Here is a 17,424-nt window from a genome sequence, read left to right as displayed (position 1 = left end):
TGTCTTCTTTGGGATGTGAGATTCGGATTCCAGCCCTAGAGCTTCTGATTTGCATTGCAGTTCATGTACCGGAGAAGGAACAAGTCATGAAAGTATTGCAATGTGCATCGAAGCAACCATTGAGTAAGTCATAAATGTATTAATTTGTTTTTGTTTTTTTTGCTACAAAATAAATGTATTAATCTGTTAAATGATGATTTGTCTAAAGCTTAAAATAATTAGTACAACATCATTTCCATTGTAAATTTACAAAAAAAAAGAAAAATACAATTATGTCAACAAGCTATAAATCATCGACAATCTTAATGTGCATAGAAATTTCCGGTGATGTATTATTTAACAAAAACATTAAATCATTGACAATCTTTTGGTTAACTTTCTGCTATGAAACGATTTTTTTGTGTATATAGTTTAATACCGTTTCTGTTACCATGGTTATTAATTTATTAAATATGTTTTTAAGATAAATTTGTTTAAATTCTAACCATTTTTTTTTGTTTGTTGAATACTTCTCATTCTTACCTAATTTCGCAACAAAAGATAGAATGATATTGAGGGTCTCTGTTGGCTGATAGAAACAAGGAGAAAGAAATAGGTTTTCTTTTGGGAGAGAGCATGGCATGTCCACAGATAAAACCGCCTCAATTCACTCGTGATCATCCATTGATCATTGAAAATAGTCAAAACCAATAACAAAAATAAACATTCAAATTTAGCAAAGCCAAATAAACATCTCTATATATATACGTACCCTTTCTTATTCCTTCTCTTTTTCTATCCAATCCTTTCCAATCCACACGTCCAGTAACAAAAAACCCAAAAAAATGAACACTCCAATAAAACTCGCCTTTCTAATTCTATGCATCGCCCTAACCGCAACTGGATTTATAATCCCATCCAAACGTGACGCCGTCACACCGCAACACCTGAAAACCGTCGCAGGGATCTGCGACGTTGTCCAAGACAAACGTCTCTGTAGCATAACCCTGAACACTGTCCCAAGCAATGACCCCGACGTTTTGGTCCGTCACTTAGCGACGGCTGCAGAAACCTCGGTTAAAAAGGGCTTGAAGTTCCTCTCTGGAATCAAACCCAAGTACAAGGGAGACAAATTTGCCACAACTTGCATCACCAGTTGTGAGAAACAGCTAAACAACGCCTTGGAAGACTTTTCAGATTTCTGGAAAGCCGCTGGAAAAGACATCAAGAGCATGGCCGATAATTACTTCACATGCAAGAAGAAGATGACATCGATCTTCAACTACCAATCGACTTGTCTCGATGACATCTATGACAAAACGTTGTTGAAAGAGGTTCAAGGAGGGATTGGGCTCGGGAAAAGAATGAGTGGCGAGTCTGTGGATGTGTTCGCTGGAATGGGCAAAGTCTTTAACACTCTTAACATTAAGACCAAACTTAACCAGAAAGATACCGATTCGTTGCTCCCACCACCTTTGTCATTTTACTACTACTGATCTATTTATCGAAGAAAAAGCATGGCATCGTCTATGGTGATGAATAATCTGCATCTTTTGGGTTTTTTTTTTTCAGTTATGTTAGGAATCTTGTAAAGAAAGGTTCCTTCTAATGTATGTTTGTGATTAATACGTTATGGGTGATAATCATGTATGGACCTCGTGGTTGGAAAGGATATGGACAAATGTGATTATATAATATTAATAACATATTTGGTATAATGCCTTTTATGTATGCAATTTTTATTTTTATTTTAGAATTGGGCAAATCAGATAAAATCACTCTTGTTTATTTACTATCATTTTATGGCAAGTAAATCTAAATAATCATATTTATCTATTTTGTATATAACTAAATTTAAATGATACTAACATAGATATATAGTATATTTTAATATAGTTATCTATTAAATGAGACCTTATAATCATGATATTAATTATGATGATTTGTATTTTTTAATATTCTTTTAAATAATTGATAACTAAATTTTCAATGTGTGAATTTTAGTAAGAATTTTCCTTTTGTTAATTCTACATTTTGACCTAAATTTTGAATGGCTATATAGACTTTTAGAAGACAAGTACAAAGAGTCGATAATTAATCATTTTAGGCCCACAACGAAATTCTACTGAAAATACTACTTAGCATAAGCTAAATACCATTCTATTGCTAAGTTTATTTTTGATGCTACAATCATGTTTTGGTGTGTGTTGGTGATACTCTCTCTTTCTCTCTTATTCTTCTAAACAGTGATACACTTTCTATTAATGTTTCTCAACTAGTTTGCAATTGTGTAGTTTTATGTATTTTACAAACACACACTAAAAAACAATTTAAAAATTTTCAACATTTGTAGATCATATTAGATAGTTTAATAATATACATTAAGCTCCAATGAGAGAAATGCCCAAAAATACATCTTAGTAATTGATTAGCAAGCAATAAAGCAGTTTTGTTTACATAGATAACATTAGTTGCTTAAACGTATAACTATCACTCTAAGAGCATCTCCAAAAGGACAATCTATTTTAAAATTTGCAAAACTTTATATTTGAAGTTTTAAGCAAGTCTTCTCCGAAAACAAAACTTCAAATTTAACTTCAAAAGAATTTATATTTTATATTATGGTCCTTATATTTATGAGACATAATTTATATTTATAAAACTTTAAAAATAAATAGCACATATATAGAAGTGTTATAGAAATATTAATTAACAAAATGATACAGTAAAATATATAATTTTACATAAAAAATACATAATTAAATATTAAATCACAAGTAAAATACTACATTATTCTATAAATATATTTTTCGTAATACTTTCATATATGATAAATAGTGCATTTGTTAAGTTTCTTTTTTAATATTGTTGTTATCTAAATCTAGTTTTGAAAAAAACTTATTTAAAGTTTTTATTTAGTCTTATTTGTAAAAGTTAAAATTATAAAATTAAATTTGAAATATTTATGTTTTATAAAATATTGAAAAATTAAAAGATTAAAGGACAAAATATTTAAGAATCATAAATATAATATGTAAATGTAAGGATCAAAATGCAATGAAAAATATGAAACTTCAAATTTGAAGTTTTAGGTAGTGACACTCTATATATGAAGTTTCACTACTCAAAACTTCAAATTTGAAGGTTTTTTTTAGAGAGCAAAAAACTTCATATTTGAAGTTATAGAGTATGTTTTGGAGATGCTCTAATAGCTTAACCAATAAACTCAAGCTAAAATCTACAAGTTATATATAGTACACCATCATAAAAAATTTTATCAAACAATCATAAGGATGATAAAAACTTGAGATACATTCTACCAGTTGAAAATGGAAAACATCTGGTTGCAAAACCTTTATCAATATAGCAACATGAGTGTTTAGAGAATCTAATTTTATATGATTTATTTACCATATGTCAATCAAATTTCGATAAAGTTGTGTTTTATGTAATTTAATGATATAGTCATACGTTTTCTTAGACTAATTTGGTGATTATTTCGGTTTTTACATAGCTAACTTTATTTAGACATTTTTATGGTAGCATATATTTTCTTACAAAATCTCATAGTATTGGTTTGATCCGAGTTAACATATTTCTTTCAAAGAGCTTCTATATTAAGAAAATAAACAAGTAGTTTTATGGAGTTAACCTAGCTGAGTTTAGTTGATTTACAGATTCTAAATTCATCACAACATTTTTACATTTACCTGAATTACACTTTTTCTCTATTAACATTGTCAATATATTACTGTCTTTAGACTTTGTGGAATACAAGAAATATAGTTTTAGAATCAGTCAATCAGTCTGTCAAATCACAAATGTTTCAACTCACCCTTACCCCAAATTTAGTAGTCACTTTCGTTAGGTCTCTTGCGCTTCAACTCGTGTGAATCTTTCCCCAAATTTAGTATTCACTTTCGTTAGGTCTCTTGCGCTTCATCTCGTGAGAATATGTCTCCATCTACATGTACGAATATTCATCTTGGCAAAACTCGCCAACCAGCTTCTGCTTCGGTGCAGCAGGAGTTTCTTGCCAGGACCTTTGGAATCACTTGAAGAGTGACATGGAATATAGCTGGAGGAGAAACTGGTCCCAAGACTGAACCTCAGTAACAACAGGATGAGGTAAGGGAGAAACAGGAGGACTGGGAGAAACATGAGGTAAGGGAGAAACAAGAGGACTATCACTCTTAACCTTCTCAGTACCGGCTAGTATGGTCGGAGTCCTCTCAACCTTTTGAGTTGTTATGCCGGAAGCGGTGGATTCGTCGTCGGAAACCAGAGCCGCCGAGAAGCCAGATCCATCGTCAGAAGTTAGTATGGTCGGAGTTCTTTTCACCAGTTATTATTTCTGGATTTTAGTGGAATGGAATCATCATTCCAATTATTCCAAAATATTTTTGATTTGAAATGATTTTACAAGTGAAAGTTGTATTTTTCTTTTGAATAATGTTTTGGAATGAAATTGAATATCCTTCCATTTTTATATCTTAACTGGTGAATGGTTTTTGAAATGCACATGAATTAAACATTCATGAAAATTTTATTCCAAAAAAATGTATTCGAGTTGCAGCCAGAATTATTCCATAACAAATTTGATCATAAATGAATATGATGAATTTCATTCCACTTTTGATATTTCATCCTTAGTATTCCATTTATTTTAATTCTATAATTCTTTATTTTTATTTAGCAGTTACACCCTATATGTCATTTCTATTTGTAGTCAATGAAGCCACCACAGCCTCGAGCCAGGAACGTACGCCATATTTATCTTGCGTTGACCAAATTTAAACCTCACAATAAGGCAATTCCATATTAGACCCTTTTTTACCAGATATTCTCAGCCATTCGTCGACCGTAAATCTCTCCCTCCATGCAAATTCCATGCACGTAGCTATTATTAGATACTAAAAGCTTCTATAAAGCCTCCAGAATCCATTACAATATTCACTGGCCCGAGTCATCATTAAACAACTTGGCTTTTCTCTAATAAAGCCCCTCCCTCTCCGATTAACCTCTAAATAAAACCGGAGGGAGCCCAAAAAATTTTAAAAATACACAAAAACAATATAATAAAATATGAAAACGATAGGAAAAGTTGTTGTTTCTGTGGCCTCCGTCCTTTTATTGGTCGGAGTAGCCATAGGAGTCGTTGCCATCGTTAACAGAAACAACGACAAACCTCTGTCTGCACAGATGAAAGCCGTGCAAGGAATTTGCCAGGCGACTTCTGACAAAGCCTCATGTGTCAAAACACTCGAGCCAGTCAAGAGCGATGACCCAAACAAGCTGATCAAGGCCTTCATCCTCGCTACACAAGATGCAATAACCAAATCATCAAACTTCACGGGTAAAACCGAAGGTAAAATGGGTTCAAGCATCTCACCAAACAACAAAGCCGTTCTTGATTACTGCAAGAGAGTTTTCATGTACGCGCTTGAGGATCTCGGTACCATTGTTGAGGAAATGGGTGAAGATCTTAGCCAGATCGGTAGCAAAATCGATCAGCTTAAACAATGGTTAACCGGTGTTTACAACTACCAAACCGATTGTCTTGATGACATCGAAGAAGATGATTTGAGAAAGACTATTGGAGAAGGCATTGCAAACTCCAAGATCCTCACTGGCAACGCTATTGACATCTTCCACACAGTCGTCAGCGCGATGGCCAAGCTTAACATCAAAATGGATGATTTCAAGAACATGACAGGTGATTTCTTCTCTTCCTCCGAGAAAGGAGCAGCTCCCGCCAAGAAAGAAGCCACTCCTGCCGTTGATACTCCCGTGGCCGATCCTGACGGTCCTTCTCGCCGTCTTCTTGAAGACCTTGACGATGTTGGAATCCCAAGATGGGTTTCGGGTGCAGACAGGAAGCTCATGGCTAACGCTGGACGTGCCGAAAAGAGCGGTGAAGGTGGTGCTAGAATCAAAGCAACATATGTGGTGGCTAAGGACGGAAGCGGACAATATAAGTCGGTCCAACAAGCCGTTAATGCTTGTCCCGACAAAAACAAAGGTAGATGCATTATCCACATCAAGGCTGGTATCTACAAAGAGCAAGTTGTGATCCCTAAGAAAAAGAACAACATCTTCCTGTTCGGAGATGGTGCAAGAAAGACCATTATCTCTTTCAACAGAAGTGTTAAACTCACCCCTGGAACCACCACTTCTCTTAGTGGCACAGTCCGTAAGTCTACGTACCCTAACTTAAACATTATTACTATTACAAATCTCAACAAAATTTTTTTTCTATAGAAATAACTCATTTATTACATGTAATGTTGTATTTGTGTAGAGGTGGAATCTGAAGGGTTCATGGCGAAATTTATCGGATTCAAGAACACAGCTGGTCCCAATGGACACCAAGCCGTGGCAATCCGAGTGAATGGAGACCGTGCAGTCCTCTTCAACTGTAGATTCGATGGTTACCAAGACACTCTATACGCTAACAATGGTCGTCAGTTCTACAGAAACATCGTCGTCTCAGGAACAATCGATTTCATCTTCGGAAAAGGAGCAACCGTCATCCAAAACTCAATGATTGTTGTCCGTAAAGGAAACAAGAACCAATTCAACACCGTCACAGCCGACGGAAACGAGAAGGGATTATCCATGAAAATCGGTATCGTCCTCCAGAACTGCAAAATCGTTCCAGACAAGAAACTACAGGCAGAGAGGTTAACCGTTCTGTCATACTTGGGAAGGCCGTGGAAGAAGTACTCCACCACCGCGGTCATCAACAGCGAGATCGGTGATGTGATTACACCTGAAGGATGGAAAGTTTGGGATGGGGAAAGTTTCCACAAGACATGTAAGTACATTGAGTTCAACAACCGTGGACCAGGAGCTAAGACTAACAAAAGAGTTGACTGGGTTAAGATCGCCAAGTCTGCATCTGAGGTTAATCAGTACACTGTGGCTAACTGGTTGGCTCCCGTTGACTGGATTCAAGAAGCTAATGTTCCCGTCAACCTTGGATTATAAATCATATAAAATTGAAAAAGACTAGTACGTGTTCATGTAAAAGGTGAAAAATACAACGTTCACTTTCGGTAGGATAAATATGCGGGGGGATGAAGTTGTAAGATTCACTTTTTGTTTGCCTCACGAATGAAATATGAGGAAAAAATTATATTGTTTAACTTTAATTTCATATTTGAAAAGTATGAAATTTATCTATTGTGTTGTATCTATGTCTAATATTTTCTTAATATATATATAATTTTCTAATTTATACATTTTTCTTGTTCTTGTAAATTTCCTAGTTTACTATAACAATTGGAATAAACTGGTTTGGAATGCATCATTTCATTGGATTCTAAGTAACTAACATCAAAAATTCTACATTTTCTATTTTTTTAGTGAAATATATCATTTTATAATTTATTTCGTTGGTTTCATATATAAAACGACAAATGAAGAATAGTCCATGACTTTTCTTGTCTTTTTAGCTAGTAATCCACGAATTGCTATTTCTGATCCGAGATTACAGCAATATTTATAAAATGCTTTTGATCAAATTCAAAAATTCTTTGTGTTTACTTTGAGGGACTTTCTTCAGACTAGGACAATCAATTCCTGGCTGAAGTCCATCAAGATCAATACGCGATCGATTTACTATAATCAAAGGTCCAAAAATGTTAAGAGATATAAATCTACATAGACACATGCTCGGTGCATCTATACGGTTGTTAAACAAGATGAAATACAGATTCATTTGAACCGAAAACAGGTGCTTTGGTTTTTCCTAGTGAATACAATCATACCGTTGTCCTTGCACTATGGAGGAGGATACAACAAAAAGAAACATGATATTTCAATTTTTATCGTCCACTCTTTTAGACCATTAAGCCCCAAGGGCTAATGGCTTCGTAAGTGGGCTGTAACATGCAAAAAAGTTTCCAAATTCAAGATCCATGGACTCGGGGTTTTTGGACCGGGTCAAGATTTAATTGTGATTACGTTGGTAATTTATTATCTATCTTATTAAAACAGAAACATTCTGTTGGACCTAACATTTATTTTGTAAGTTTTTAAATTAAATACATTTTTATATTTTATAGTTAAACCTACATTAAATCACTAATGTTCATTTCTTTATAGTACTATCCATGTTTCCAAACAATATACTTATTTCTTTATACTACTATCAATGTTTCTAAACAATATATTTTATATACTACTATCAACGTTTCCAAACAATACAATAATTAATCTTAGTTATTTTATATCCATCATTTTCTCTTTAAAATTTTGTAGAAACGTCATAATTTCATAAATTACAAAATAATAAACTTTAAAGTTGGATTATAAGATTACAAATTATGAAACTATTACAATTTCAATCAAATTAGATTACATATCGGTCATCATCCATCAGTTCAATCGGTTAGTCTCGGGTTTTAGTGACTTTTTAATATGAATATTTTAAAAAACTAAATTGAATTGTTAGATCTCCGGATTAACCGGTATAATCACAATCGGGTTGAATTTAAAAACACTGATTTAAATGCAAAAATATTTTAAATACACACTCTTTAAAAGTTAACAAAATATTTGTTAAGTTATTAGTGAAATTTTTCATCGTAAAATATTCCGCGCTTCCAAAGCGCGGATCAAGATCTAGTGTACACTTATAGTGTGAAACAGGTTGGCGAGAGTTTGGGTGGGTCTATTTGACATACGTGATGATTCTCCAAAACTTTAGTGGGAATCAAATGGCTATAATGGTTTTTGCTTTTCTCTCCGGGAAAAATGTGTCAATTTCTAGCTGGACTTGCGACAAAGATAATCAAAGGGATTAGTAATATGATTACGTATATAATTGCTATAATATTCTCCTTCCGTTTCATATATAAATAATGTTACTGTTATTGTGTATATTATTTTAATGAATACAAATAACTAATTCAAAATAAAAAAATTGTAAAACAGAAAATAATATTTGAAAAGTAAAATTATCCAGATCGTATTTATCGTAAACAAAAATAATATGTTTCTATTTGTCTATCATGGAAACAAAGAAAAAATAGCTGTCAACGATCCATATTTTATACTGTAATTTATTTTTATCTAGTACAAAATTCAGATTTTTTTTCATGTAATGCAAACCAGTCAGAGTCATTTTATATAATTTAAAACTAAATATTCTGGAAAAAAACGAATCTGAAATTCATTGTGTGTCTTAATAACGCTTCACATGATATAGGAGATGGTGTATAGTCATTGTAGCATCAATGTCTGGCATAATATTGCAAGTGGTAGTAATTTTCTTCTTTTATAAGAAAGATAAAAATATAGTTAGTAGCATATACGTGGGAGTTGACAAAAAAAAAGCATATACGTGGGAAAGAGATAAACATAGAAAGAGCAGTTGTGTCATGAATGATGTCAGGCTCGTAAGATTCATTGATTCCAAAAAGAATGCAAACGAAGTAATGGGAGACAATTCCACCATCCCCGGCTCTCAAGAAAATTAATTTTGACTAGTTTCTTGCTCATGAAGCAAATCAGATTCACGTGCTTCCCCAGCTAACACAAGTTATTCTTTTAACCATGCGTTAGTGACTTAGTGGTAAGATAGTACACAGTGGCAGACTTAGAATTGTTTTTTTATATGGGTCATAGGCTAAAATAAAACGGATCCAAAACCGAGATGAAATAGGGAAAAATAAATTAAAAATGTGCTTAAAAGGATTCAAACACAGAATAGGGATGTCAACTTTAAGGACTATCACTTTTTCAAAAAAAAAAAAAAAAACTTTTTAAGGATTATCATCTACGCTGCCGACACTTGATTAACTTAAGCTCAAAGTTAAAGTTTATATTTTTGAAGGAGTATCAGCTGACACCTCTATTAACCACGTGGGTCCACCTCTAATAGTACATGACATCCTGTAATGACTTTAAAGATCGTAGATTCGGATTTGTTGTCCTCAGATGATCCTATCGTGTAATCAGACAATAAAGATATCCAAACAATCAACCGTGTCTGCCTCAAGTCAATGATCAAACATCTGAGAATTAGTCGATTGAATTTCACGACCTGTCTGATATCCCGGGTAAAAAAAATAGAAGTTGGTATTGTATAACGCAAGTATCTGCATATGCTTTACAACCGTTGTCAAAAACGCAATTATGATTGCAAAACCTTACTAAAGAAATGGGATTTTTGCACTTGTCATAGTCACAGCTCATGGCAGCGAGAAAGTCAACTAAAACTCATGGAAGAAAATTACAATCATTCAACGCTTTTTGGTATTGGTTTCTTTGTACATATTTATTTCTAATAATAGTGTGTTAATCCGTAGCTGGTGAGAGTTTGAAACAAAAATGTTCTTAGTGAAACTAGTGATTCTCGCTCTGGTCACAGCTAGTAATCGTACATGTATGCACAGACAAATACTACTTAATTACTTATGAATTAGGAGGACACATGCAGGCCGCTAAAAACATAGCTAATTAGACTTTAAATAGTTTTAGTAATCAATGGGATTATAAAATATCAAACGGTATGATATCAAAACTTTATGTTAAATAACAGAGTTGTAGTTGAACAAAACAGCTAGATTACTACTACCACTCGCTATAGTAATGATTTGGTCAGAGGATTATCAGACAAAGAACGGGCAGAAAAATAATTATTTAAAATTAAGACGAGAACAAAAAAAAATATCTTACGGATTCTCTCAAGAACTTAAACAAAATCAAAGAGTATAATACTTAGATCCATAAGACTATATTTATTTATTGAATTTCTAAGTATAATTTGTTTGACATCCATTAATTTTCTCTTATCTTGAGCAAGTCACAGCTTGGTCGTCAAGAAATAAACAGAGCATTATATAAACTCACATGAGTCTTTGACAAAACTCCACTACCAACTATATATTATATAAAAAGATATAAGCATAGAGATCTCTGCACATTATTCAACAGTTTATACGGCAGACACCAAGAGAGTCTCCAAACCCTTTTTCACTTTTCAGCTTCTTCTTGATCCTGTTCAAGGTACATATCTACCTAAACATGTATATATTCTCTGCTTTATATATTTATACATGTATATATATTCTCTATTATATAGTTCTGTGTTTTGTCTGGACCGAAGCTTCTGTGCAGCCTTGTTGTGATTGACAGGACAGATCTTGGTTCAGGTTTCATCATTTTGTCAGATGTTCTTGAATGAAAACAAGAAAAGCAGATCTTTAGGGTCTTCCTATGTTTGGTGAACTATTGATTGTGAAAGCCTTTGTTTTGTTTCCTTTTATGTTTTTCTGTTTCTTTTTTGGTCTGACCTTTATGTCTTTTTTTTTTTGAAACGATTTTATCTGACCTTTATGTTCCCCATTTAGATACTACTCTCTCTTAAAGATCTCAACTCATAGATTTGGAAACTTATCATTATGTCTCTCCTCTCAAACGCTTAGGATCAAAAGGACATTGTGGAAAGTCTAATGGCTTCAGGGAGCGGGTTAAACAGAGATGCAAATATAGTAGAAGAGGTTTCAGAGACCAAAAGAAGCATAGAAGAAGACAAAGAAGTGAAGAAAACAGAGAAGAAAGAAGATCATGAGAAAACCAAAACGGTTCCGTTTTACAAGCTATTTGCCTTTGCAGATTCCTTTGACATACTCTTGATGATCCTCGGGACGCTTGGATCTATTGGCAACGGTCTCGGCTTCCCTATTATGACCGTACTCTTCGGAGATCTTATAGATGCGTTTGGACAGAATCAGAATGATTCAAATGTTTCCGACAAAGTCTCCAAAGTAAAAAAAAACCAAATTATGTTTTTGTGTCTTAATAAAGATCCATTTCAAGAATTTACTTGTGCTAATAAGAGTCTATTAATCTCGCTCACAGGTAGCTCTGAAGTTTGTATGGCTTGGAATCGGTACTTTTGCGGCTGCTTTTCTCCGTAAGTTCTTGGATATGTCAAAGATTTAACTAACACATCTTAAGTAAAACAGAGCTTTTAACGTTCTTGATATGTATGAATGTACAGAGCTGTCTGGTTGGATGATATCTGGAGAGAGACAAGCAGCAAGAATAAGAAGTATGTATCTAAAGACAATATTAAGACAAGATATAGCCTTTTTCGACGTCGATACAAACACAGGTGAAGTCGTTGGAAGAATGTCCGGTGACACTGTGCTAATCCAAGACGCTATGGGAGAGAAGGTACTCTCATATTAGTCAAACAAATAACATTTCAAAGTTTCAAGATTCTTTAGTTTATAACAAAGGAAACGACGTTTTCGAGCAGGTGGGGAAAGCTATACAACTTCTATCAACATTTGTTGGAGGCTTTGTGATAGCATTCTTAAAAGGATGGCTGCTAACTTTAGTCATGCTATCTTCAATTCCACTTCTTGTAATGGCCGGTGCGGGTCTGGCTATTGTCATTGCTAAGACAGCTTCTCGTGGACAAACTGCTTATGCCAACGCTGCGGTTGTAGTTGAGCAAACAATCGGTTCCATAAGAACGGTAACTAGGCTAGGCTTTACCCTATACACAAATGCTTAGCCAAAAAGGAAAAAAAAACAGATAAAAATTAATCGATCTTCATGTTTTCCATCTTCTTAAACTCCCAATAATTTTTTTTAATATATTTAATCAGGTTGCATCGTTTACTGGAGAGAAACAAGCCATAAGCAACTACAACAAACATCTTCTCACTGCTTACAAAGCAGGAGTCATTGAAGGTGGTTCAACTGGACTGGGACTTGGAACGCTCTTTCTTGTAATCTTCTGTAGCTACGCTTTAGCGGTTTGGTATGGAGGAAAGTTGATTCTTGATAAAGGGTACACAGGAGGACAAGTCCTCAACATCATCATCTCTGTTTTAACTGGATCCATGTAAGTACCATTTCATTAAACAATGTATCTTTTGTGTGTGTTTCAACTTCCTTGCAACACAATCTAAGGCTTGTTTTTGTTCCCTTGATTAGGTCGTTAGGTCAAGCATCTCCTTGCTTAAGCGCGTTTGCAGCTGGACAAGCTGCGGCTTACAAGATGTTTGAGACCATAGAGAGAAGACCTGACATTGATTCTTATAGTACAGATGGTAAAGTGTTGGATGACATCAAAGGAGACATTGAGCTTAAGGATGTCTACTTCACTTACCCTGCAAGACCTGATGAACAGATCTTCGCGGTTTTTCTCTGTTTATCTCGAGTGGTACAACCGTGGCTTTAGTTGGACAGAGTGGGAGTGGGAAGTCTACCGTTGTGAGTCTAATAGAGAGGTTTTACGATCCGCAAGCCGGTGAAGTTCTCATAGATGGTGTTAACCTAAAAGAGTTTCAGCTAAAATGGATCAGAAGCAAGATTGGACTTGTGAGTCAAGAACCTGTTCTGTTCACTTCAAGCATCAGAGACAACATCGCATACGGTAAAGAAGACGCGACAACAGAAGAGATCAAAGCAGCTGCAGAGCTTGCAAACGCTTCCAAGTTTGTTGATAAGCTTCCTCAGGGTTTGGATACAATGGTTGGAGAGCACGGCACTCAGCTTTCGGGAGGGCAGAAACAGAGGATCGCTGTGGCCAGAGCCATTCTTAAAGATCCAAGAATCTTGCTTCTAGACGAAGCCACAAGCGCGCTTGACGCAGAATCAGAGAGAGTGGTTCAAGAAGCACTTGATAGAATCATGGTTAACCGGACTACAGTTGTGGTTGCTCACCGGTTAAGCACGGTGCGAAACGCTGACATGATCGCTGTGATTCACCAAGGGAAGATCGTGGAGAAAGGCTCTCACAATGAGCTGCTCAAGGACCCTGAAGGAGCTTACTCTCAGCTCATACGTCTTCAAGAAGAGAAGAAGCAGGAAGAGAATCCAGAGGGTGAGCAAAAGATGTCATCATTAGAATCTTTCAAACAGTCTAGCTTGAGAAAATCATCTCTAGGAAGGTCACTAAGCAAAGGAGGATCATCCAGAGGAAACAGCAGCAGACATTCTTTCAACATGTTTGGTTTCCCGGCAGGTATCGAAGGAAACGACGTCGCTCAAGATCAAGAAGAGGGTACTACAGAACACAAAACCAAACCAAAGAAAGTCTCCATCCGTAGAGTGGCTGCTCTAAACAAACCAGAGATACCTGTTCTCATACTCGGTGCAATATCAGCAGCAGCTAACGGAGTTATACTCCCTTTATTCGGTATACTAATCGCAAGCGTTATCAAAGCGTTTTTCAAACCGCCAAAACAGTTAAAAGAAGACACAAGCTTCTGGGCGATCATATTTATGGTTCTTGGTTTCGCCTCCATCATAGCGTACCCAGCGCAGACCTTCTTCTTCGCTATAGCCGGATGCAAACTGGTGAAGAGGATAAGAAGCATGTGTTTTGAGAAAGTGGTTCACATGGAAGTTGGATGGTTCGATGAGTCTGAGCATTCTAGTGGAACCATCGGAGCAAGGCTATCGGCGGACGCAGCGGCCATACGTGGTCTAGTGGGAGATGCTTTGGCTCAGATGGTTCAGAATCTTTCGTCTATATTAGCTGGTTTGATCATTGCGTTCTTGGCTTGTTGGCAGCTGGCTTTCGTTGTCCTTGCCATGCTTCCTCTTATTGCACTCAATGGGTTTCTTTACATGAAGTTCATGCAAGGTTTCAGCGCTGATGCAAAGGTAAACTAGTTACTCTTTAGTTGGAGAAATAATTAATTAATATATAAAAGGATGCGTTTCAAAAAAAAAAAATATATATATATATAAAAGGATATAAGCCAATAAACTACAATTGGATTGGTTTTAAGTTGGAAACTCTGAATCTAACAAAACTTGCAATGTTTTAACTTCTATATCTCATCTGTGTAATCATCATTGGCAGAAAATGTATGGGGAAGCTAGTCAGCTAGCTAACGACGCGGTTGGGAGCATAAGAACGGTTGCTTCATTCTGCGCAGAAGAGAAAGTGATGAACATGTACACAAAGAAATGTGAAGGTCCTATGAAGACAGGGATACGCCAAGGCATTGTCAGTGGTATTGGTTTCGGCTTTTCTTTCTTTGTCCTCTTCGCTTCCTACGCTTGCAGTTTCTACGTTGGTGCAAGACTTGTAGATGACGGCAAAACAACCTTCGACTCTGTTTTCAGGGTATATACATACATAAAGAATTACACAAACCGTTAGATTATTTATATTTTCTTGATTCTTATGATGTTTTTTTTATTTTCACAGGTTTTCTTTGCTTTGACAATGGCTGCTATGGCGATATCTCAATCTAGCTCACTGTCTCCTGATTCAAGCAAAGCTGATATAGCTGCTGCTTCGATTTTCGCGATTATAGATAGAGAGTCCAAGATTGACCCAAGTGTGGAGTCTGGAAGAGTGTTGGATACTGTTAAAGGAGACATTGAGCTTCGTCATGTTAGTTTCAAGTATCCAGCAAGACCTGATGTTCAGATCTTCCAAGATCTTTGTCTAACTATTCGAGCTGGAAAGGTATAGTGACTGACTAATGCATTTTTTGATATGAAAAGACAGAACCTTAACTCTGTTTGTTTTTTCAGACCGTTGCTTTGGTTGGAGAAAGCGGGAGCGGGAAATCAACGGTGATCGCTTTGCTACAGAGGTTTTACGATCCAGACTCAGGTGAGATCACTCTTGACGGTGTAGAGATCAAGAGCTTGCGGCTAAAATGGCTTAGACAACAAACGGGACTTGTGAGCCAAGAGCCGATTCTGTTTAACGAAACGATCAGAGCCAACATCGCTTACGGGAAAGGCGGAGATGCGAGTGAATCTGAAATCGTATCTGCAGCTGAACTATCAAACGCCCATGGATTCATCAGTGGTTTACAACTGGTAATAATAACTAAAAGCTTTAGGGTTACTTGTATTCCAAGGAATTAGGTAAAAGTGACCTGATATTGGTTTAATGATTTAGGGTTACGACACGATGGTGGGAGAAAGAGGGATTCAGTTATCGGGTGGCCAAAAGCAACGAGTGGCCATAGCGAGAGCCATCGTCAAGGATCCTAAAGTATTGCTTCTTGATGAAGCAACAAGTGCTCTGGACGCTGAGTCTGAACGTGTGGTTCAAGATGCGCTTGACCGGGTTATGGTAAACCGGACTACTATTGTGGTGGCTCACCGGTTATCCACGATTAAGAACGCTGATGTTATCGCGGTGGTTAAGAACGGAGTTATCGTGGAGAAAGGGAAGCATGAGAGTTTGATTAATATCAAAGATGGAGTTTATGCTTCGTTAGTGCAGCTTCATCTGAGTGCAGCTTCTTAAATATATATTTTTCATGTTCCCTAATTTTTTATTTTGTTTTTGGTCAATTGTGCTTTGTTATATATCATTGGTGAATCTTTTATCTTTTTTGTTTTTTTTGTGATATGTATACAATTTGAGTTTGAATGGTCAAAACAAGAATCACCTTGGAGAATCCTCAAACAATGCATGTATTACCTTCTATGTAACCAAAGTCTAGTCTGGTAATCAAATTATTGAACTCTCTTCACAATCCAAATAAAACTATATTTAAGTATCATTATTCAAATTATTTATGATCCACATGATTTATATCCGAATTGAAATTTAATGAACTTGCTTTTACTTTTTATGTAAATATAATTTGGACAAATATATTTTTATAACTCAAACTCAATCTAAAACCTAAGAAATATTTGCCTAAAATCTAATTTTGCCACATAATGAGTTTCAATGGACTATGTTACGTGCATATTATGGCAGGCCTACTAACAATTTCGGCCCAACTAACACCAAAGTGTTAAAACAACGTACCTTTACCTTTATGATTTGATGATGTCCATGAAAAAAACTGATCAACAAAAGAACTCTAGAGACCTTAAATGAACGCCATAATCTACAAAATAATCAAAGTCTGATTCATGATAACGCACATATCGGGATGAGTTTTGATATTTGAGAAACAAAGAGAACCGTTTTCATCTTTCAAGCGGAGCAGCTCCGAGCTGGTTCGCCTTCAATCATGTCGTGGACAAATGCGAATTAACTTAGAAAAAAGCAAAGAGCAAAACAAATTGAGGTAAATATCGTTTAGGGTTTTTTTATTATCGTGTGAATGAATAATCTTACAAATCCTTAAATCCGTATTTATAGAAGTTTCAAAATCCAATTTTTTTCTATAGGAATATATACTTATATGGAAAGAAGTAATTTTTCTAAACCAAAAAAACATTTTTGTCCGACCAACGAATGCTATGATTTTGCTGGTATACAGAAATTTAAGACACATAGATGCAATAAATCATGGCAAACTTTTTATCTGGTGAAAGCACCTTATTAATTTACTCTCACCAATCTAGTATAGGGTGTTATATTTGCTGAATATATATCAATTATGTTATGAAAATTGAACTTTACATTAGGTCAAGTGAACCAATCAAACCATATATTAAATTGAGTGACGAATCGTGTGATTGGTTCGACCCGCTGAAACA

At 35.4% G+C, this 17,424-nt stretch overlaps 2 protein-coding genes and 1 pseudogene across 2 annotated transcripts; all 3 read left to right on the top strand.

Annotated features, from left to right (window-relative positions):
- Positions 1-782: 782 nt before the first annotated feature.
- LOC108852762 (pectinesterase 5-like) lies at positions 783-1,697 on the top strand. Its single transcript, XM_018626248.2, has one exon. It carries the CDS (start codon positions 825-827, stop codon positions 1,473-1,475), a length of 651 nt encoding a protein of 216 aa, XP_018481750.2. The 5' UTR covers positions 783-824; the 3' UTR covers positions 1,476-1,697.
- Positions 1,698-5,049: 3,352 nt separating this feature from the next.
- LOC108851099 (pectinesterase 5-like) lies at positions 5,050-7,045 on the top strand. The gene is made up of 2 exons (XM_057007479.1): positions 5,050-6,172; positions 6,281-7,045. The coding sequence occupies exons 1-2, from the start codon at positions 5,065-5,067 to the stop codon at positions 6,967-6,969; spliced, it is 1,797 nt and encodes a 598-aa protein (XP_056863459.1). The 5' UTR covers positions 5,050-5,064; the 3' UTR covers positions 6,970-7,045.
- A 3,839-nt stretch (positions 7,046-10,884) lies between these two features.
- LOC108849791 (ABC transporter B family member 4-like) lies at positions 10,885-16,455 on the top strand (annotated as a pseudogene).
- The last annotated feature ends 969 nt before the right edge of the window (positions 16,456-17,424 follow it).

This window comes from Raphanus sativus, chromosome 4 (genome assembly GCF_000801105.2).
Source record: "Raphanus sativus cultivar WK10039 chromosome 4, ASM80110v3, whole genome shotgun sequence".
NCBI lineage: Eukaryota > Viridiplantae > Streptophyta > Magnoliopsida > Brassicales > Brassicaceae > Raphanus > Raphanus sativus.
The sequence above is the reverse complement of the archived record's forward strand: the minus strand, read 5'-3'. Positions and strand labels throughout refer to the sequence as shown.